The sequence below is a fragment of the Wyeomyia smithii genome, chromosome 3 (assembly GCF_029784165.1).
Source record: "Wyeomyia smithii strain HCP4-BCI-WySm-NY-G18 chromosome 3, ASM2978416v1, whole genome shotgun sequence".
NCBI lineage: Eukaryota > Metazoa > Arthropoda > Insecta > Diptera > Culicidae > Wyeomyia > Wyeomyia smithii.
The window spans coordinates 211,469,445-211,492,649 of record NC_073696.1 but is presented as its reverse complement, the minus strand read 5'-3'; the positions used below and the strand labels follow the sequence as shown (position 1 = coordinate 211,492,649).

The window sequence follows — 23,205 nt, the reverse complement described above, 5'->3', positions numbered from 1 at the left end:
AACATCAATGTCAGCGGGATCCGTGACGTGAAAGCTAGCCAAACAATGCACAAGGAATTTTTTTTCTCTTATAATAATTACGGAAAGTGAACCACATAACATGGTGATTTGGCTTCATTGATTAATAGTGGAGATCTATAATCTCCCATCTAGCATGAAGAGACAACAAGTAAACGGAATCGAAAAAAATCGAGAAAAATAAAAAGTCCTTTTGAAATGTTTCTAGAGATTCAACGATTTTCATTTTCGAATGCATTTAGAATCCCCCCGCGAGATTTGTCACTTCAATGTCAAATATGACTTTGACTTCAGATTTGACGGATTGCGGTCCGATAACTGCAAAGTTGTTGCAGTTATCGGTCTTGCAGTCAAAAAGCGTTGCAGTTAAAAGACTTGCAGTTATCGAACGGCGACTGTGCTACATCATCAATGTTGACAAAATAAGGGCCCTTTGAACCTGAGATTAAAACCATCTCCTTACCTTTCTATATTCCATTGAAGCGATAGCGCTATCATCAGTTCTTCTATTTGCCGCATGGATATGACAGTGAATTGCTAGTGACACAGGGTGCTACGTTATTTCGATCTAAAATGACATTGCTGGACTACTCAATTTTGTTTTGTTTTGCCGGCAGAAGTGGTTTTTGGTTTTCCTCATAATATCAATAATCATATTCGGTGAGTATGAGATGCGATGCCTTAAAAAAAGGACTATTAATTTCATATATTTTTTCAAAGATTATGTTTACCTTGCACGCTTTACGCCACTCGGCAGTACGACCAACAGTCCCACAATGGACCTCGAGTCGAAACTTTTGGGGCTGGGTCAACATGATGTTCAACCGAGTTGACGAAAAGCGCCTAAAACTAGTTGGACCGGATCGTTTGTGTGCTGAGTGGCTGCTGCGTAATGGAGCAAAAGTGAAGTTTTTAAATGCATCGCATGTACAAGAGCACTATAATCTACTCCCGGATGAAAGCGTCCGAACTTTGGTGGAAGAGCTGGACGGTACAGAGTCGGGCATAATGCACATTGGATTTGACCACTTGAAGGGTTTGAAACACTTGCGAAAAATAAAGCTACACAAGTGCGTCTACTTACAGAATCAAGCCTTGGCTAAGCTGATATTGGTGACCGATACACTCGAAGATCTGGAGGTATCGAGTTGTAAAAACATATCAGATCATGGATTACTTTGCTTGAAGGATCTGAAGAAATTGAAACACTTAGTGACTTACGAGTTGCCGTATGTTAAAAATTTAAGTGACGTTGAAAAGCAACTGAAGCAGGCGCTTCCTGAATGTAAAATGAACCTTAGGCCTTAGCAAAAATTTCAGAATGCTCGAAACTATAAATTTGCTTATGAGCGTAACTTCTAGTCTTTTTTATGTCTCATAGTAATTATATTTACAATGTTGACGCTAACATTGAAATATATTTGTAATATTTCTTTGAATATCACAGCAATATTTTCCCGAGATTTGTTCCGCACACTAATAGTCGCCAATCGCAAAGTTTGTGTGCAATAAGCAGAACGAATTCCGACTGTGCTTTTATATTCATACCTAGTAACTTTTAAATCTGATGAACACTTCTGCGCTCCATATTATTGCTTCATGGATGTTATTCGCCTGAATTGTAGCGAAATGCCCTGCATACCTATCCCATAACAATAAATTTAAAAAACCTGGCAGTTATAAGAAAAATCTACTTTAATAGTTAACTATATGACATTATGGAACAACTCGACTTTTTTCCATTTTGATGATTTTACGAGATTATTACGAGACCATATTGAGTTTGAGAATAGATCTATTTTTCGTTAAAAAATGGGACTTTAACCAATTTCACACAAATTCTAAGCTAAACAAAGATAAGATTTTTGTAATATTCACTCTTGTTTTGGTGTTTTGTGAGGAAAAAATCGGATAATTTCACCAACAACTTTATTAGTGTTCCCCTTTTTGCTTGCAGATTGTACATACATGTTTTTTTGTTTTTAGTTTCGTTAATAATACCTCAACATTTGATAGCCAGTTTTTTTTTGGTTTACTCAAATTACACGACTTTCGTACACCTATCACTTCGTAGGGATTGTTGTATGTTTATATTTTATATATATCTTGCTTTCTGTAAAATTTGTCGTCACGTGTATACAATTATTGTTTTTTGTTCTGATTATTGTAATAAGATTTTCTATCTGGTTGTATTCCTTGTGTAGATCTCATATGTAAATATTTTGGTCATAGTTTGATTATTTATCCTAAAAATATTGTTTTATTATACTCAGGCGTACGCGTTTCAACGCATCCATTTACACGTTACTGTTTGGCGTTTTCTACAATGTAAAGCTTTGATTAAAGGTTCTCTATCATACCCCAAATATCATTGTGTACGGTAAAACAATCAACTTCACTTTAATGTACGATGGACAATTTTCGCCCTGTAAGATAATATTTCTCTTTTTATTGATATTTGATTTTTCATAAATTTACTAACATACACATCTGACATGTACCTATTATTTACTCGCTATATAGCAACCTACCGCAGTTATGGTTAGATTAGGAAAGCGGGTAATGTACTTCACCCAATTTGTGAAATTGCTATGCGTATGAATGCTAGTGAGTTTAATTGTTTTCGTATAAGGTCAATAGAGAGTTGTGTATTGATTCCATTACTGCATAAGTTACTTAAAATTTCTACGGATTCCTTAATGTGTGACCCCATACCAGCCTATTAGTGAGTACAATTAAAAATGTCGCTACCCAAGTTGTTACAAAAGAGGTTAAATTTTAGTTTTAGATAGAATTTCACATGAGTTTTGTTTGCATATTATGCCATATTCCAATGCGTTTTTTGCTTCGCTGATTAATCTGATCGGTTATACATTTCCAGGAGACGTTAGTAGTTATTGTCTAGTTCACAATAACACGGCGCAAATAGGTCCGAATTTTTCTACATTCTTTGCATTAGTATGACATAAATTTGGCAAAGTCGATTATAAGTATTTGTTTTGTGGTGGACATAAATACACTGATGTTTGATTATTCCATTCAATTGAGAATAATCGTAGTAATTAGCGATTAAACAAGAGTATAAATCAAGTTTTTGTGATAAGTTACTTAGATAGAGAGTACCTGTACAACGCATTTTGATTGAATCAGCAATTCATGGATGTGTGTATGTGTGATGTTTGTGTGTATTAGGGAAGAGTCAAATAATTTTGTATAATTTTCACGGATTCACGTTAGGTTGTTTCTAGTTTCTGGTTATGGTTAGCTCACATTTTCGACATAGGAAGCATGTCATTTTAAAATGTGATCAACAGTTTTCAATTTTACATATCGATAATAGCGTTTTAAAGCTGCTTTCAGTTTATCCCGATCAACTAAGATTTAATAATATTTTTTCGGTTTGTTGTTCTCTATTGCTACAACGTGTATAGATTTTTGTTACTCGTATTGCTATGGATACTTGTTTACTCAATTTCTCAAAAACGATAAAGTTTTGCGTTGCATCTCATAAAATTGATGATAAACAGCAAAATTCGCAGCCATTCGAATTTTTCATGCGCATCATCGAAAAAAAAGATGTAAATTTTTATTGTTACGATGTTGTTCCTAGTAGTGTGTGTATATAGATACTAAGCTTGCTTTACATGTTAATGTTAGTGAATGAGACAACGAGCGGATATTTACATGTTTACTGCACGAAATAGTTCTAATATGATTAGTTCCGAAGGATATATGTGACATAATTTTGTGTTAACAGTCAAATATATGTGTAGCTCAACTTAGTGTATGATAGGTATGATGAGACGATCTAGTTTGTACAAAGAAGAGTGATCATCGTTTCCGGCTTTTTTCGAAAATGTTCATCGTTGCTCTTCAATTTTTGAATGAAAAATAAAAAACTACTCGAAATTCCTTAAATAACAGTTCTCCTGTATACCCTACATGGGCGAACTGTCATTTAAGACATTCCGAGCAGTTTTTAATTGGGTTGTTCAACTATATCAGTTTTTTATATCATCTGAAAGATATGCATTTTCTAAGTGAAACGTGATTTTAATTTTTTTTTCTATCGTTGTCCTTCGCTTTTTAAATCACGATTTGAAACTGCTCGAAATCGCTACAATGACAGTTCGCCCATATACCAACTGTCATTGTAGCGATTGAGAGCGAATTTTTATTCTTCATTTAAAAATCGAAGGATAATGATATAAAGTTTTAAAAAATCACGTGTTGCTCAGAAAATTACACTCTTTCAGATGATATATAAAAATCGGAAATCCGTGAATAGCTAAACAACCCAATTTTTCATTAAAAAATCGAAGGAAAATGATAAATATTTTCTAAAAATCACGTTTTGCTCAGAAAACGCGTCTTTTCCAAAAGATTTATAACAACGATAAAAACCTCTAGCCTCTTATCCAGCCACTCCTATCCCTCCTATCCCGACCTCCACGCGGTGCCAGCTGGGTGGGATACGAGCAACCAAGGGAAGATCGGGTAACCAACCCTGGTGGGAACTTGTTCGTATGTGACAGGGAAGGAAGGCTCTTTTGAGTTTCCGAGCGTCTGTCCTCCATGTTAGGAACAAAACGGCGTCTGTACTCCAGATTAGAGGCGGCCGATTACCGTCCTCGTGCAAATGTTGGACTTTAAACAGTGTTGTACACGATGATCCTCCGGCGAGACAGGGGGTTGGTGCGCAGGACTTACAAGTCGCCACCGTAAAACACTCACAAGTAATGAACGACGAACAAAGAAATTCGGACTGGAACAATCGGCACAGACCCATGCGACGAAAACGGACTAACGATTGGAAACTCGGGACGTGGAAATGCCAGTCTCTCAATTTCCAAGGGAGCAGACGAGTGCTTTCCGAAGTATTGAAACCCCGCAGGATCGACGTCATAGCGCTGCAGAAGTGTACTGGAAGGGCTCAATGGTACGTACGTTCCGGGATGGTCATGTCATCTATCAGAGCTGCGGCAACACACATGAGCTGGGAACAGCTTTTAAAGTGATGGGCGAGATGCGAAAACCTGTGATTGGGTGACGGCCAATCAGCCCTCGAATGTGCAGGTTGAAGTTCAAGGGCCGTTTCTTCAACATCAGCATCATAAACGTGTACAGCCCTCATCTGGGAAGTACCGAAGACGACAAGCATGAACTCTACGCGCAGTTGGAGCGTGAGTACGACCACTGCCCAAAACATGATATCAAGATCGTCATGGGGGATTTCAACGCTCAGATCGGCCAGGAGGAGGAATACAAATCGGTGATTGGAAGGTTCAGCGCATACCAGTTGCCCAACGAAATGGGTCTGAGACCTATCGTCTTTGCCGCCTACAAGAACATGGCCGTGCGTAGTACGTACGTACAACCTCCTACACCAGTACACCTGGAGGACTCCAAATCAGACTCCGTTGTTAACAACATTCGGTACTGACGCTCGCCTCGGTTAGATCTCGCGCGACCGAAGCAGCCTAACGTCGCCAAAAACTTCATTCGAAGCTGCGCTGCCGGAAGAGGACCAGCTGGAGGAACAGTAGCGAAGAACGTCATCGGGCATGTGGGACGAACTCAACGAAATGAGTGGTTTGACGACGAATGTAGGTGGGCGATGAATGAGCCCCAGCGGCTAAGAAGCGCAGTGCCACGCGTCAGAACGTGGAAAGAAATAGATAGAACAAGATGCAGCGAACCCAAATCTTCCGGGAGAAAAAGCGCCACTTGGAGGAGGAGTAGTTTGCGGAGCTGGAACAGCTGCATCATTCTCAGGAAACGCGAAAGTTCTACCGGAAGCTCAACGCATCCCGCAAAGGCTTTGTGCCGCGAGCCGAAATGTGCCGGAATAATGATGGTAGTATTCTGACGGACGATCGTGAGGTGACCGAAAGGTGGAAGCAGCATTTCGACGAACACCTGAATGGCGCCCAGGCAGGAGACCATGGCGGCGGAGAAAACGATCCCACTGGTGCGACAAATGTAGAAGACGTGCCAGCCCCAACGATAGGTGAAGTTAAAGATGCCATCAAGCAGCTTAAAACAATAAATCGGCTTCGACAGGGTGATGGTCTCTCCTGCCTGCTATTCAACATTGCTTTACAGGGTGTAATGAATCGGGCGGACATCAACAAGCGGGGTATGATTTCCAAAAAATCCAGTCAATTCGTTTACTTTGCTGATGACATGGACATTGTCGGCAGAACAATAAACCAGACTAAAACGGGAAGCAGTGAGGATTGGGTTATAGATAAATACAACTAAAATGAAGTATATGCTAGCCGGCGAAACCGAAGCCGATCGACAACGCCTAGGCAGTAGCATTACGATCGACAGCGATGAGTTCGAAGTAGTCAACGAGTTTGTCTATCTTGGTTCACTGGTAACCGAGGACAATGATACCAGCCGTGAGATCCGGAGGCGTACCTGCGAGTGTTCGGAGTTTCCGAACGACGGGTACTAAGGACGATCTTTGGTGGCGTGCAGGAGAACGGAATCTGGAGGCAGAGAATGAATCATGACGCAGCGCAGCGAGCAGGATGGTAGACCAGGTGGAGCGAGATCTGGCGGAGACTACACGGTGTCCAAAGGATTGGAGAGCAACAGCCAATAACAAAGTGAATTGGAGAAACTTTGTTTATCAGGCTATGTCATGACGAAATACCAAATAAATAAATAAATAATAGGTGTGAAAAGAAGACACTTTTCTGTATTAGTAGCGAAAAATATGCAAAAAAACACGTGCTTTTGGTTTGTGAGTGTGACGTAGATCTCCAAAAACAAGCAAATGCCATTTGGAATTGTATTTCGCATTGTTTATCAACACAGGAAGGCTTTTCCAGCCGTAAACTATCGTAGCTTGTTAAAAATTCTTGAAAAATGTACCGAGCATTGATTTTTGGATATTGTTTCTGAAGTACAGTCGTCGTTCGCTAACTGCAACATGTTTACATTGCAGTTATCGAATGCCGTTCGATAACTGCAACACTTGACACATGCCAAAATTTAGAGGAGGGTCCGTCACTACCATTTTTGTTTTCAATGATGTCGAAATGTATTTTTTTAATGAAGTACATAGTAGCAAAAAATAGCAGAAAACTAAAATAGGTAAGCTTTTTGATTAATCAATTTGAAAGTCATATTTCCGCATCATAATTTATTGCGTTTTAGTAACTACTTTACATAACCAATATGTAGGCGAAGATAAAGTTCATCACTACAGAAGACCATTTTACGAGACGTTTCTGAACTCAATTCATGAATGAAATTTTGACAGAAAGCTCGGAACCGCTGACATAACGCAAGTAAAAGCAACATCAATGTCAGCGGGATCCGTGACGTGAAAGCTAGCCAAAAAATGCACAAGGAATTTTTTTTTCTCTTATAATAACTACGGAAAGTGAACCACATAACATGGTGATTTGGCTTCATTGATTAATAGTGGAGATCTATAATCTCCCATCTAGAATGAAGAGACAACAAGTAAACGGAATCGAAAAAAATCGAGAAAAATGAAAAGTCCTTTTGAAATGTTTCTAGAGATTCAACAATTTTCATTTTCGAATGCATTTAGAATCCCCCCGCGAGATTTGTCACTTCAATGTCAAATATGACTTTGACTTCAGATTTGACGGATTGCGGTCCGATAACTGCAAAGTTGTTGCAGTTATCGGTCTTGCAGTCAAAAAGCGTTGCAGTTAAAAGACTTGCAGTTATCGAACGGCGACTGTGCTACATCATCAATGTTGACAAAATAAGGGCCCTTTGAACCTGAGATTAAAACCATCTCCGTACCTTTCTATATTCCATTGAAGCGATAGCGCTATCATCAGTTCTTCTATTTGCCGCATGGATATGACAGTGAATTGCTAGTGACACAGGGTGCTACGTTATTTCGATCTAAAATGACATTGCTGGACTACTCAATTTTGTTTTGTTTTGCCGGCAGAAGTGGTTTTTGGTTTTCCTCATAATATCAATAATCATATTCGGTGAGTATGAGATGCGATGCCTTAAAAAAAGGACTATTAATTTCATATATTTTTTCAAAGATTATGTTTACCTTGCACGCTTTACGCCACTCGGCAGTACGACCAACAGTCCCACAATGGACCTCGAGTCGAAACTTTTGGGGCTGGGTCAACATGATGTTCAACCGAGTAGACGAAAAGCGCCTAAAACTAGTTGGACCGGATCGTTTGTGTGCTGAGTGGCTGCTGCGTAATGGAGCAAAAGTGAAGTTTTTAAATGCATCGCATGTACAAGAGCACTATAATCTACTCCCGGATGAAAGCGTCCGAACTTTGGTGGAAGAGCTGGACGGTACAGAGTCGGGCATAATGCACATTGGATTTGACCACTTGAAGGGTTTGAAACACTTGCGAAAAATAAAGCTACACAAGTGCGTCTACTTACAGGATCAAGCCTTGGCTAAGCTGATATTGGTGGCCGATACACTCGAAGATCTGGAGGTATCGAGCTGTAAAAACATATCGGATCATGGATTACTTTGCTTGAAGGATCTGAAGAAATTGAAACACTTAGTGACTTACGAGTTGCCGTATGTTAAAAATTTAAGTGACGTTGAAAAGCAACTGAAGCAGGCGCTTCCTGAATGTAAAATGAACCTTAGGCCTTAGCAAAAATTTCAGAATGCTCGAAACTATAAATTTGCTTATAAACGTAACTTCTAGTCTTTTTTATGTTTCATAGTAATTATATTTACAATGTTGACGCTATCATTGAAATATATTTGTAATATTTCTTTGAATATCACAGCAATATTTCCCCGAGATTTGTTCCGCACACTAATAGTCGCCAATCGCAAAGTTTGTGTGCAATAAGCAGAACGAATTCCGACTGTGCTTTTATATTCATACCTAGTAAGAATGCTTTTTAAATCTGATGAACACTTCTGCGCTCCATATTATTGCTTCATGGATGTTATTCGCCTGAATTGTAGCGAAATGCCCTGCATACCTATCCCATAACAATAAATTTAAAAAACCTGGCAGTTATAAGAAAAATCTACTTTAATAGTTAACTGTATGACATTATGGAACAACTCGACTTTTTTCCATTTTGATGATTTTACGAGATTATTACGAGACCATATTGAGTTTGAGAATAGATCTATTTTTCGTTAAAAAATGGGACTTTAACCAATTTCACACAAATTCTAAGCTAAACAAAGATAAGGTTTTTGTGATATTCACTCTTGTTTTGGTGTTTTGTGAGGAAAAAATCGGATAATTTCACCAACAACTTTATTAGTGTTCCCCTTTTTGCTTGCAGATTGTACATACATGTTTTTTTGTTTTTAGTTTCGTTAATAATACCTCAACATTTGATAGCCAGTTTTTTTTTTGGTTTACTTAAATTACACGACTTTCGTACACCTATCACTTCGTAAGGATTGTTGTATGTTTATATTTTATATATATCTTGCTTTCTGTAAAATTTGTCGTCACGTGTATACAATTATTGTTTTTTTTTTTCTGATTATTGTAATAAGATTTTCTATCTGGTTGTATTCCTTGTGTAGATCTCATATGTAAATATTTTGGTCATAGTTTGATTATTTATCCTAAAAATATTGTTTTATTATACTCAGGCGTACGCGTTTCAACGCATCCATTTACACGTTACTGTTTGGCGATTTCTACAATGTAAAGCTTTGATTAAAGGTTCTCTATCATACCCCAAATATCATTGTGTTCGGTATAACAATCAACTTCACTTTAATGTACGATGGACAATTTTCGCCCTGTAAGATAATATTTCTCTTTTTATTGATATTTGATTTTTCATAAATTTACTAACATACACATCTGACATGTACCTATTATTTACTCGCTATATAGCAACCTACCGCAGTTATGGTTAGATTAGGAAAGCGGGTAATGTACTTCACCCAATTTGTGAAATTGCTATGCGTATGAATGCTAGTGAGTTTAATTGTTTTCGTATAAGGTCAATAGAGAGTTGTGTATTGATTCCATTACTGCATAAGTTACTTAAAATTTCTACGGATTCCTTAATGTGTGACCCCATACCAGCCTATTAGTGAGTACAATTAAAAATGTCGCTACCCAAGTTGTTACAAAAGAGATTAAATTTTAGTTTTAGATAGAATTTCACATGAGTTTTGTTTGCATATTATGCCATATTCCAATGCGTTTTTTGCTTCGCTGATTAATCTGATCGGTTATACATTTCCAGGAGACGTTAGTAGTTATTGTCTAGTTCACAATAACACGGCGCAAATAGGTCCGAATTTTTCTACATTCTTTGCATTAGTATGACATAAATTTGGCAAAATCGATTATAAGTATTTGTTTTGTGGTGGACATAAATACACTGATGTTTGATTATTCCATTCAATTGAGAATAATCGTAGTAATTAGCGATTAAACAAGCGTATAAATCAAGTTTTTGTGATAAGTTACTTAGATAGAGAGTACCTGTACAACGCATTTTGATTGAATCAGCAATTCATGGATGTGTGTATGTGTGATGTTTGTGTGTATTAGGGAAGAGTCAAATAATTTTGTATAATTTTCACGGATTCACGTTAGGTTGTTTCTAGTTTCTGGTTATGGTTAGCTCACATTTTCGACATAGGAAGCATGTCATTTTAAAATGTGATCAACAGTTTTCAATTTTACATATCGATAATAGCGTTTTAAAGCTGCTTTCAGTTTATCCCGATCAACTAAGATTTAATAATATTTTTTCGGTTTGTTGTTCTCTATTGCTACAACGTGTATAGATTTTTGTTACTCGTATTGCTATGGATACTTGTTTACTCAATTTCTCAAAAACGATAAAGTTTTGCGTTGCATCTCATAAAATTGATGATAAACAGCAAAATTCGCAGCCATTCGAATTTTGCATGCGCATCATCGAAAAAAAGATGTAAATTTTTATTGTTACGATGTTGTTCCTAGTAGTGTGTGTATATAGATACTAAGCTTGCTTTACATGTTAATGTTAGTGAATGAGACAACGAGCGGATATTTACATGTTTACTGCACGAAATAGTTCTCATATGATTAGTTCCGAAGGATATATGTGACATAATTTTGTGTTAACAGTCAAATATATGTGTAGCTCAACTTAGTGTATGATAGGTATGATGAGACGATCTAGTTTGTACAAAGAAGAGTGATCATCGTTTTCGGCTATGTGTAAGTAAAAGATTCCCATTCATTGTCAGAATTTGTATTAGGATTGTAGTATGTATTTACTAATTACAAATTAAGAATGAATAAGCTAGCCATAAGAAAAGTTACTATTACTAATAGTGCATAAAGACTTTTCAAGCCTAGAGTCTTTTATTGAATTTTCGAAACCATTTGCGAATGTCAGAGCTTTGTTGCCATTAGCAACGGAATGTTTGTAGGTTATTACTGAAGTGTCAGTTACACCATTCTCTCCGTTATTTTGACATCCTGCAAAGGCTGATACAATAATAAACCTCGTATTGTTTCACTGTTGAACTCCGTCGTAGCACATTCGCCCCAAGCAAAAATGTAAGACAGCAACTCAACTACGAACTATTCATGAGTTTCACAAAGTACCGCCATCTGCACGAATACCCTGAGCATACGCAATGGTTTCGTTCGATTTCTTTCGCAGTTTTGACTACCCTAAAATCAAACCAAGGTGATTCTGAATAATTTGATTTCACTATGTTTTCATTTGAGTAAAAAAACCTTTTCTGGCTATGTGAACTATTCAACGTCCTGTATTTGAATCAACATTGAAATCATTACCGTTTGCGAAACTGTAGAAAAGAACTTAATTCAAAAATCAGCAGTCAAAACCACCCTAGAAACCGATTGACTTTGAAAGTTTGCAGGGAGTAATTTTAATTATGAGTGTGTATTTTATTTTTTAAATTCTCTTTGAAAGAGTTTTATCCATGTGTTCATTGTACCGTAGATCCTATATAGGTGAGAGACATACCGTCAGTTAGTTGCTACATTTCGATAGTTCAAATGTTTTTTTTTTTGCTTTTTTTTTTCTTGTTTTAAATTTTTGTTGAATGTAACAATGAAATGTTACTTGGGTAGTGCTTCGATTTGATGCGCATTTACATGTATTTGTGTATTTTGTTCTTCAGATGATATCTGTTAACAGTATTTTTGCTCAGTGCTCTTCTCAACGAGTGTAGTATAAACACAAAGTTCATTACAGTTTTGGACATGCCTTTGTATAAAATTTTCAATCGTATTAGCTTCAGTTATGAAAGTTTGTTAAAATGCATACAAATTCCTTTTTCGATTGCTGTTTCCTGTAAAGCGTTTTCTATCCTTACTCAATCAATGTCATTTTATTTGTTTTCGATAAGGTAATATAAATACTTTAAAATGTCCGCATATCATGTTTCGCTTAGTTTTTTTGTCACTATTTGTTCGATTACTCATCATCATCCTCGTTCTGGTAGGTGACATACCGCACCGACGAACGCTCGCCAACAATTAGACTCTGCAAGAAGAAAGTGAGACAAATGATGTAGTTTTACTCATAAATCAAAACAAAAAGATACATTTTCTGGAAATTTCAAATGTGTTTTTAAAGTACAACGCGCTCTGGTGGAGCTTTTGTATCGGAGAAAATGCGTAAATTTGTATATATGTTCTTGTATTTTCTCATATATGCTATTGCAACCATCCACCTCTCCCGAAAACTTCTAAACCTGTTGACCAACTGCAATACGAGTAAAAATCATGTTTCAAACTCGGTAGTAGTATTGATTGTACGATGTGCACCAAACGAACAAACCCGATCTGTTCGTATTTATTTGGATAATCATCCTGATTTTTTAGTCAAAATGAAAGATAAATGACAATGGTGCTTATTACGGGAGTCACTTCACGGTGAAATATATTTCACTCTCACGCTCACTTCACTTTTTTAGACCTATTCCCGATTCCACCTCAAGTGAGGTGACAAAAATCACCTCCGTGGAGTGAGATTGACAGTGAAGTGAAATTAAGAATAAGCCAAGTGAAATAAGATTGTTTCCCAGCTCAAAAATGTCTCAGTCCCAGACAGTCGTTTTTTCCCGTTTTTTTAGATAACACCAGATCTCGACGTGTTCTGCATTTCTAAGACATTCGACATAAAAAAAATGTTTTTTTCGGTATCGAAAATCTCCTGAACTAGTTTTAATTTTTTTCATCGGGCAAAAAAATGAAAAATTGACCGCTCAAACTCTGATTCGCTTAGTTTCTGAAGAATAAATCCAATATTTACCATTAGATCACAAATCAATCAACTTTAAGACTTATGGCATCTTCGTGGAATCATTTCACCATTCAAAATGGTCGTGAAATAATTCCACGCGAAACGTCGCTTTTCCGTTCTCACTTCACTGATATGACACTCATAATAACCCAGATTCCACGGCAGATGTCACTTCGCGACGAATGTATACTCTCCTACTTTCACTCAAGTCAACCGCAGCCTCACTGCCTCTCACCGCACCGCACCTTTGCTGCTAATCAGTCAACATTATATTCTCCTGTTAATATCCTTTTTACTTTAACAACGGGTGTATGGAGAGAAAAATGCAACAAGCGACTCGCTTCTAAGAGCCGATGTAGTCTAATCATGTATCTGTTTTCTCCCATAAACTAATGCACCGAGCCAGCATTACGGATTAATAGGATTCAGGGTTTTTCGCAATCTGTACAATTCATGAGTTGTGCAGCTCGAAATGAAACGATAATTGCATCATTTTCGTCTTATTTTCATCACTGGAGCGCTATCTGTAGCATTATTTTGCACAACAATTTTTGCTTCTGCTTTGTGCTGTGTTTCTCCTGCTCGCAGAAAAATTAAACCATGCTGAGTGTAACAAAAGTTGTGAATCACTCTAGTGAGAATACACAGAAGTACACCACTGCTGAGATAAAATCGATAGCATTCGAAAAACAAACAAACGTTACGGGCGGCTGGATTTTTTTTCAGTTTCGAGATACAAAGTAAACAACGCAATTCACTTTCCTACCTGGATGCTCCCCTCATTTGATATATGCTTAGAGACACACAGTAAAAGCACTGCTCTATTGTGTAGTTCTGAGCGTTATGTCCTTTTGTGTGACAAAGCTCACTCCAGTTAACTATCTCTGGAGATATATTTTGGGGTACATCCGCGGTGTTTTTTGCATGCTCCTCAGATATAGACGCTTCGCTGCTCTCTTTAAGCAAGTGAGTCGCTTTGCGCACCAGTGCACACTGGGAAAAACGGAACTTAATTTTCCACTGATTAATTGCCGGTGGGCAGGCAACCTACAATATAGCATTTGTGTAAAATTGGTCAACACATGGATTGGCGATAGGTTCATCCCGTGCAGGGCATGGGAAAGGGTCTATTTTGCTCCTTTGCACCCTATATTTGCGTGGTTTTGGGTATATATACTCTTTTACGTGCCCAGCATAGGATGAAACTATCACCAATCGATTTGTTGGCCAATTGTTCATAAGAAATGCTACATTTCAGGTTATTAGCCCAGTAGAAATTAATAAGTGGAAATAGTGGTTGTGATTTTGCTCCTTTTCACCCTATGTTTGTGTGTATTTGGGTATATAGACCCTTTTCCATGCCCTGCACAAAATGAAACCGTTACCAATCGGTTCATTGACCAATTTTACATAAGAAGTACTAATTTAATACAATCTTACATAAGAAATATATTTCAGGTTGCCATCTCAGCGGCTATTAATTAGTGGGAATTCGAGTTCCGTTTTTCCCAGTCTACAGTGTGAGAGCAGTTGTTTTCGCAGTGAAAAATAGTGATTCTGTAAGGAGAGCTAGCCTGTTCGAGCGGGACAAGAACCCGCAATCTCTGATCGCCGAATACCAGGTAACTCCTAAAAAAAATTCTAAGTTTAAGGCGCGAGAGGTTAAATTCGTAGACCGTCGTGAGACTAGTTACCGGAAAAGCGTTTGCCATGGATGCCTTCATTACTCAAGAATAAAAGTTAGAGGAGCGATTAGATACCACACTTCAGTTATAACCGTAAACTAAAAGTAAGCGTAGTCACATCTTCTGTTCTTGTTCATTTTTCGCATCCTCATTAATCCTTTCCAGAGTCACTGAAGTGTCCGATTTGGAAGCTAAATTGGATGTCAGAATAAGTTTTGACTCAAACCGAGCGATACGACAACCAGGTTTACTTTCTAAGATTGCCAATAATTTTTCAGACCCTCACTGCTCGAAGTGATTGTACTATACTCTGCGTCAATCGTGTGACAACCGCATCAGGCCTCGTAGAGTCTTAGGATCAAACGTGTTCAAAATCGGTTTATTCGTTTAGCACTGAAAAATCTACCTTGGAGAAATCCTGCTACCACATCCCGACAGATGCCGGCTATTGGCCCTTGATTTACAAGAACGGCGAACATATTGGACGGGGAAGTTGGTGCTTCCGAACTACCTAAAAAGTTAAACTTTCGCATACCAAGTAGGACTCTTCGAAATACAAAATTATTGCAGCCAATTTTCCATCAGACAATGTTTGGTCAAAATGAACCTTAAGAAATAAGCTTAGCCATCATACGAGAAGTTTGGGCCTCCCATAGCATGTTTACCGTTCGTTTCCCTGTGTATTATCAACACTTTTGAGACTCAACAGAATTGATAAAAGCCTAGGATGTTTTATAGGATGCGCCTTCAATATCAAGAAATACACAGTGTATAAAATGCACTGCATTCAGTTTCCGTCGATGTACCAGGTTGATAAGCATGCTGATCTTCATGTATTGGTGAGTTCTTAAGGAACTGATTTCGAATATAACTATCTCCTTTTTTGGACATTAACTTAAGGAATGTAGACCTGAGGCTCATAGGCCTGAAGGTTTTCGATATTTTTTTTTCTTTTTTATACATTCGGTATAAAAATCACCTTGGCTTTCCGCCAGCTGTCTGGGGTATAGCCCAGAGTGAAAGTTGCCCGGGAAAGATGTATCAGTGCAGGTATTATAACACCATCTTATTTTTGTAAGAAGAAGGTTCAAAGAAACTCAATGTCCAATGTTTTTTTGTTCGATGGAAACTGCTTTTCATGGCATAGTTACTCTTATCGAAAAGTCGCTGAAGTATCAAGAGTGAGACGGCGCTATGCGCATTTCTTGATGTTGAAGGCGCTTTCGACAATACATCATATGCTTCAATCAATACAGCTCTTCTAAATAGAAGAGTTGACAACACTTCAATGAGTTGGTTTTAGAGTATGTTCTCGAGCAGAGAAATCACAGCTACATTGGGAGATGCCCGATCACGGTACACAAGGAGGAGTCCTCTCCCCCTTGCTTTGGTCCCTGGTGGTCGATGCGTTATTAAACAAGCTAACCCAGCTTGGCTATGAGATCGTTGGCTATGCCGATGATATTGGACGGCTCAAATTGACTACGTAGTCAAAAAAGCTACAACAGCAATTTGGGCCTGCAGCACGCTATTCAGTAAAACCTGGGGGTTGAAACCACAATTGGCTCTTTGGTCCTACATAACTATTGCACGACCAAGAAAAACCTACGCCGCTTTCGTGTGGTGGCCAAAGGTGAATGAAGTGACAATCCAAGCGAAGCTTAACAAAGTTCAACGACTGGCCTGTCTCTCCGTCACCAGCGCCATGCGCAATCCACCAACGGCAGCCTTGGAGGCCATGCTCTGCTTACTGCCTCTACATCTACATGTAAAAAAAGAGGCGGAGCTTGGTGCACTATGGCTTCAACGAAATAAAACAATATTCAAAGGCGACCAGGTTGGTCATCTTCGCATTCTAAGGAAGTTTAAACTTACACCTTTATTCACCACAGTATCAGACTGCATGGCGGTTCAGTACAATTATCACGTTCCATATAAGGTGATCGAAACCAATCGGATTGGAATGTGGAGCAGAGTTGGTCCTGCACTTCCATCAGACATCATCTGTTTTTATACATATGGGTCAAAAATGGGATCCAACACTAGCTCCGGACGTCTACGGGCCCGGTGTTAAGAAAACTAATTTAATGGGTGTATGACCCACCGTTTTTCAAGCGGAAGTATATGCCATACTCGTCTGCGCTAAGATATGTCTTAAACGAGCCATTTGCATCCCTATACCGAGTAACAGTGAATGACAATGAACTCATGTCCTGGGCTCAAAGTAATTTGTACCCGCTGTCAGCAGTAAGATAGAGATGTATGAAGAGAGGCGGTGATATGCTATCTCGTTAGCCCTTGAAACATGGCGTGATGCCATAGGGGTGGTCCTCAACGTAATTACAGGCACGCGAAAATCGGCTTATTCTCGGACAGCCAAGCTGTCTATTGGCACTAAGGTTCGTCAAATGCGCGTCCAAATTAGTTTAGGAGTGCAGCTCAGCACTACGAGAGCTATCCCGGCCGAATCAAGTTCTACTGTACTGGGTACCTGGACACTGTGGCGCCGAGGGCAATGAAAACGCTGACTGCCTCGCAAAGCAAGGATCAGTACAGCAATTCATTGGACTTTGGCCATTTCTGGGCACCTCAAAATCCGCCGTCAAGCGCGAACTTAAATCATGGGAAACGCTAGAAATAGCTAACCGATGGAACAATACACAGGGTTGCAGACAAGCTAAACAGTTTATCCCCCCAAACCCTGCTATAACCAAGAAGCTTGTCGGTCTCAAGAGTGGTGAGCTACGTCTCTACACGGAAGTTATTACCGGACACTGTCCTGATCTTTATCACCTAAAGAACAACGGAATTGTCGGATGTGATGACTGTCGCTTCTGCAACCTTGCAGTTGAAACGTCCGCTCACCTGCTTTGTCATTGTGAAGCCCTTGCATTTGCTATTTGTTATCTTTTACCTCCATATCAGGTATGGAATTCAAATCCCAAAAAGGTCGTAGCCTGTATCAAGCCTGTATCAGACTAACCGTTGTAGCGGTCAACCGCTACCGTTCCGTTCTTTTTCGACCAATCAGAACACAGCGGTAGACCGTCGCTTGTTGTTGTGCCCTGTCCAAAATGAAACCATCGCCAATCAATTTGCTGACCAATTTTACATAAGAAATGCTATATTTAAGATATCCAGCCCAGCGGCTTTTAATTAGTGGAACTTTGGGTTCATTTTTGCCAGTGTGCGTTGGTTGAAATTCGACATCGCCAACCAGCGTTGCCGGTGCTACCAATGTTTTGACTGGCTGTCGTGTGTGCCAAAAAGAGAAGCACTCATTTTCATTTGTCAAGTCTCTATATGTGATCTTGTGTAGGTGTGAAGAGATTCGTTTGCCTTCGCCATGTCAATGACAGCAGCCGGCAACCGTTGGGAACGGTCGGCGGCAAAAATAGAAAAGATTCTATTTTTTGCAACAACAACAAGCGACGGTCGACCGCTGTGTTCTGATTGGTCGAAAAAGAACGGAACGGTAGCGGTTGGCCGCTACAACGGTTAGTCTGATACAGTCTATTTGACTATGCGATACCAAATTTGGGCACAGACCTACTACCAACCAACTCTACTCCATCAATGAGTACGGGTACCTCGTAATCTGTGTACAGTATTCAGGGCCTGCCACAAAAGATCATCAATATGATGGTCGCAGTGGCTCTTTTAGTCCCAATTCCCTTCAGGCATACGAAAAAAAGTTATCATCCATCCTATAATGCATTTATTTTCTGAACAATGTTATTTTTTATCGCCCAAAGTAAAAAAGTTAAAAATGCTTAGTTTCCCATCACATATGAAAATGGCAATATCTCAGCTCCCGATAAGATATCAGGGATCTTATTTTATGTAAATTTTCGTCATGAATCCTGCTTTCCAGTAAAAAATTCAATTTCCGACCTAAAATGTTTTCGTGCGTGTTTTAAATGTTTTTTTTTCCTGAAAATTATGGGAAAAATCACTTTTTGCGCTGTTTAATGGGCTCTGTCAGTCTGATAACTGAATGCGATGCAGAACCAAACCATGTGAAATATCCAAAAATAATCCCTACAAAAATTAAAAAAAAAATATGGAAGAATGCGGAAATCGAACAGAATTGCAAAAAGTGTAGAAGGGTGGTTTTATAGCTTAAAATAGTTATTTTTTCATAAATCACGTTTGAACAACCTGAAAACATTTTTTTAGAAAGTCGAAATGTTCCACAAAAATACTATGAATAACATTATTTTTCAATTTAGGATTGAGCACCTTGACTTTTGCAAAAACAATTTTTTTGGGACACCCTACTTATAACAAGACGCTTTTTCCGCATTTGTTTAAACTTTGTATATTTGTGTGATTGTGATAGCAATAGTTTAAAAACTGAATGAAATACAATATATTGGATAGCTGGTGTGCACTTGATTGAAAAGGGTATCTTGGGTAAATAAAACACAATATGTTGGAAAGTTGGTGTGCATTTGACTAAAATGGTATCTTTGGCAAAGTTTTAAATATTAAAATTGCAATTGTTGAGAAAAAAATTCACTGTAAAAAATAATAAAACTGAATAAGAAAATAGAAGTGCTTACAAAAATTGAATATGGAATTGGGATACTTCGGCAACGGTTTCAATTGATAGCAGATAAAAAAAGTTAAAAGTTACTCACCATTGTTACAGTTTAGTCAAAACAATTTTTAGTGTAAAGCAAAGCAAAGCCTTGGTGCTACATTCCGTATCGGAGCTCGACCTTCTGTTTCACTACACACATACTTCGCAACCGACTGCTAAGTGTACAGGACAATTGCGAGGCTAGCGCTACGATCCAACTGACACTAACAGTCTCTCCCGAGCCGGAACTCGAACATACGACGACTGGCTTGTTAGGTCAGCATTGAACTTCGATACCAGCTGGGAGAGAATTTTTAGTGTACATCTTTTTATATTCATTCGGTGGGTATCGTAATGTTGTGTAACTTTGCCAAAAACACCATATCAATCCAGTAAGTACTTTTTATTATGAGGAATTTGAAATTAAATGAATTGAGTAAACAGTCGAAATAATAATGGACATACGGAATAAAGAAAAAAAAGGTGTAACAAAAAAGTTATCGTTTATTTTTCAAATTAGGAACACTCACTAAAATAAAGGTACTGCATCATAGTCTTAAACTAAAATCAATATCTTAAGGCACAATTTTTAGATTCCTAAAGCAGTTATCTCTGTGTGTAAAATTCATCATAGTAAGCCAGATAGGAGACTCAATTAACATTAAAGCTTTGTCGTGTAGCATCTGTCCTTATCGACACTGATAGGCGTCGCGGGACGAGTTGTTGCCCCATTTGCAGGACTACTGTTTTGGTCATCTAAAACGGCGGCTTGTTTGGCCGTCGTTTCCAGTGCACCCACCGGCAGCGATAGTACCGTCGGGGTGCCATTGTCTAGCGTTAGGCCACCGTTCTCAATACCACTTACCTTTTTCTCCTCTTTAGTGGGTGGTGCCCGAAGCAGTGTCAATAACGGTGCGTACAGGAAGCATAGAATTGCTATTCCCACCAACATCCACTCGAATCCGATAGAGTTTACCAAGGTACCACTAGAGGACGGCATGGTAATGGAAGAATTAGAGAAGAGGAAACCAAACAGAATCATGGCTTAGATTGAGTTTTGATGAAGTGGCGTTGTTGATAATGGGTAGAGGATGACGATGAGTTGAATATTTGATTTTTTTTTATATCAAAAATAGTCATTCGAAAATGTGCCTTAGTACATTAATAACACTCCATGGAAGTTAGAATGTAACTGAAATCGATTTTTCTAGAGTTTCATCATTTTAATTCGATTTACTTGTTCACCTTCACTCAAAACGTAAATGTCAAAAACCTACAAACAAGTTGTATCGTTGAGTGTTGTGTTGACATAGAACGGTCAACGCCGTTCTTGAGTGAATATAATGATTGCAGAAACGGCTGCTTTGTTGATTGATAACAATGTTTATTTTGTGTGGTCCGTTTTGAAAAAACAACTTACCTCAAAGCAGGTCCAATCGCAAAGCCCAAACAGAAGGCAACATCACCAATAGCGTAAACGCTACCGTACACCGCACTATGTCGGATGTCAACAAGATATCCAAGCTCCGGCATCATACATGAATCTACCATTCCAATAGCGAATCCAAGTCCAGCATTTGGCAAAATTAGGTGATGGATGGAGGTCGCCATGGGTATCTGAAATGGTAGGGATTGGTTATTGTTATATGATGTTACAGTGAAGATTACAATTTCTTACGCAAAGCAAACAAAGTCCAATGATGACCAGGCCGAGCAATGCAGCGAGCCACCGTCCAATCCGATGTCCCAAAGGTCCAAAAAGATTCGTTCCGATTAGGTAACTGATCGAGGCAGGTAAGAAGGTTACGCCTTGTTCCCACCGACTTGCACCCATATTATCCATCATCCAAATAGGTAGCGATGGTTCCAGCATAGCAATGCCCATGTTAGCAAATGTAATAGCTCCAGCCGCTATAATTATATACGGATCCATGACCAGTTGTTTCAGCGATGGTGGGTCGGATTCTTCGATCACCACGGATGGTTGCAGCATCACCAACTGAAGAAGCCCATCGCCCAGTGCCAGAGCCGACAGAATCAAAAAGGGAGCCGATTTCCCCACAAACTCATACATTATTCCACCGAATGGGGGACCTATTAGCACTCCCAAAGCTAAGCCACCCAGCGCTATGCCCATGGCGTTTCCACGCTCCTTGTCGTCAGTGTACCGATCGGCCAGCATTCCCATACCGGACACAGACGAACATGACGATCCTATACCCTGCAATGCTCTAGCTAGAAAGAGAACGGAGTACGTTCTGCCAAAAGCGAAAACTGAAACAGAAAAAGAAAATCACATCAGAAGGGCGAGGCTCTATAGTTCGATTCTAGTAACAATAACTGAAATTGTAAGATATATCTACAATAACTAGTTGCTGACTATTTAATGAGCTTAAATACATATAAAGCTATTTTGAAGATTTCGTAATTGCAATTTGATATTCCATACTGAACTAATTTTTTGAAATTTTGTCTTATATTGAAATTTTCAATATTACAATATGTCATTTTGACATCCTCGACATTGTTGCCATTCAACCATTCTTTGACAATTGCAATATCATTCAAATTTGCAATATTTTGTTACAATTTTTACGTTAAATTTTCGACATTTAACATTTATTTGTTCTACACATTACTCTTTTTATCCACTTCACTATTTAATACTATCACTTTTCACTTATCACTCGCATATACGTATTTCAACGCTCACTTAGCGCCTTCGTCAGTGCTTATGCTTACTGTCACGAAGGCTTACTCAGCGCCTTGAAATACGTATGTACAAATGATAAGTGATAGAATTGAATAGTGAAGTGGATAAAAAGTGTAATGTGTAGTGTAAATATTCTATCAAGACGCTCGATCAGAAATTAGTAAAATTTATTTGTTGTTTTGAAGTTTTAAATCTTTTTTAAAGTTTTTGACAGTTTATATAAGAATAAACCCTCCCAGTTGGTCTCGAGGTACGATGCTGGCCTAACAAGCCAGTCGTCGTAGGTTCGAGTCTCGGCTCGGGAAAGACTGTTAGTGTCAATAGGATCGTAGCGCTAGCCCCACAATTGTCCTGTACACTCAACAGTTAGCTGCGAAGTCTGTGTATAATAAACAGAAGGTTGTGTTCCGAATCGGAATGTAGCACCAAGGTTTTGACTTTTTCATTAGAATAAATCTGATAATATTTGCTGCGAATTTAAACTTCATTTTCGCATAAATCGATCACATTGTAACGAGCACCTTGGAACTATTTATTTTCAAATATTAATCTTACTAATGGTAAAGTTGATCACAGATGTTTTCTTATTTAATTTAGTTTGCATTACTCAAAATGCATGCTAGTGTTAATTTTATAATTTATACGCTTCAATATTTTTTTAAAAATAATCTGCTGTTGAGATTACCGCAACAGGCTCAAAAAGTAGTAATTGGCATAACATTTGACCAGAGCAATGAGTTCCCTTACGTTCGCTTACGTTGCTTTGCATGCATCGCTGGCGGTCGAAGAGTAGATTGACCCAGCCGAATAAGTCTATTGACCTATTGCGTCACTGGGAGAGTTTCCTTTTTCTCTCTATCCTCAGGGATGGGATACTGGATGCTGGGTGGAAGATGCACGCTAGAAGAAGATGACTTTGCCGAAACTGCAACCTTCGGGCTTTTAGCGTG

The 23,205-nt window shown here is 38.6% G+C and overlaps 3 protein-coding genes across 11 annotated transcripts in view; 2 read left to right on the top strand and 1 right to left on the bottom strand.

Moving 5' to 3' along the window:
• Positions 1-574: 574 nt before the first annotated feature.
• LOC129730192 (ATP synthase subunit s, mitochondrial-like) lies at positions 575-1,434 on the top strand. Its single transcript, XM_055689336.1, has 2 exons — positions 575-678; positions 739-1,434. The coding sequence occupies exon 2, from the start codon at positions 742-744 to the stop codon at positions 1,324-1,326; it is 585 nt and encodes a 194-aa protein (XP_055545311.1). The 5' UTR covers positions 575-678; positions 739-741; the 3' UTR covers positions 1,327-1,434.
• Positions 1,435-7,886: 6,452 nt separating this feature from the next.
• On the top strand, positions 7,887-8,765 carry LOC129730094 (ATP synthase subunit s, mitochondrial-like). The gene is made up of 2 exons (XM_055689137.1): positions 7,887-8,009; positions 8,070-8,765. The coding sequence occupies exon 2, from the start codon at positions 8,073-8,075 to the stop codon at positions 8,655-8,657; it is 585 nt and encodes a 194-aa protein (XP_055545112.1). The 5' UTR covers positions 7,887-8,009; positions 8,070-8,072; the 3' UTR covers positions 8,658-8,765.
• Positions 8,766-9,267: 502 nt separating this feature from the next.
• Positions 9,268-23,205, bottom strand: part of LOC129727512 (synaptic vesicular amine transporter) — an 86,223-nt gene continuing 72,285 nt past the window's right edge. For all 9 annotated transcript variants that reach the window (XM_055685404.1, XM_055685406.1, XM_055685407.1 and 6 more), the window contains 4 exons: positions 21,221-21,816; positions 20,963-21,159; positions 20,408-20,528; positions 9,268-12,510 (listed from right to left, as the gene is read on the bottom strand). In XM_055685404.1, coding sequence (XP_055541379.1) covers positions 12,442-12,510; positions 20,408-20,528; positions 20,963-21,159; positions 21,221-21,816 — 983 coding nt within the window. In that variant the 3' untranslated portion in view covers positions 9,268-12,441. The remainder of the gene's footprint in view (positions 12,511-20,407; positions 20,529-20,962; positions 21,160-21,220; positions 21,817-23,205) is intronic.

Excerpts from the sequence above, each read along its gene's own strand:
- LOC129730094 (XM_055689137.1), top strand. The coding sequence starts at position 8,073 with ATGTTTACCTTGCACGCTTTACGCCACTCGGCAGTACGACCAACAGTC.
- LOC129730192 (XM_055689336.1), top strand. The coding sequence starts at position 742 with ATGTTTACCTTGCACGCTTTACGCCACTCGGCAGTACGACCAACAGTC.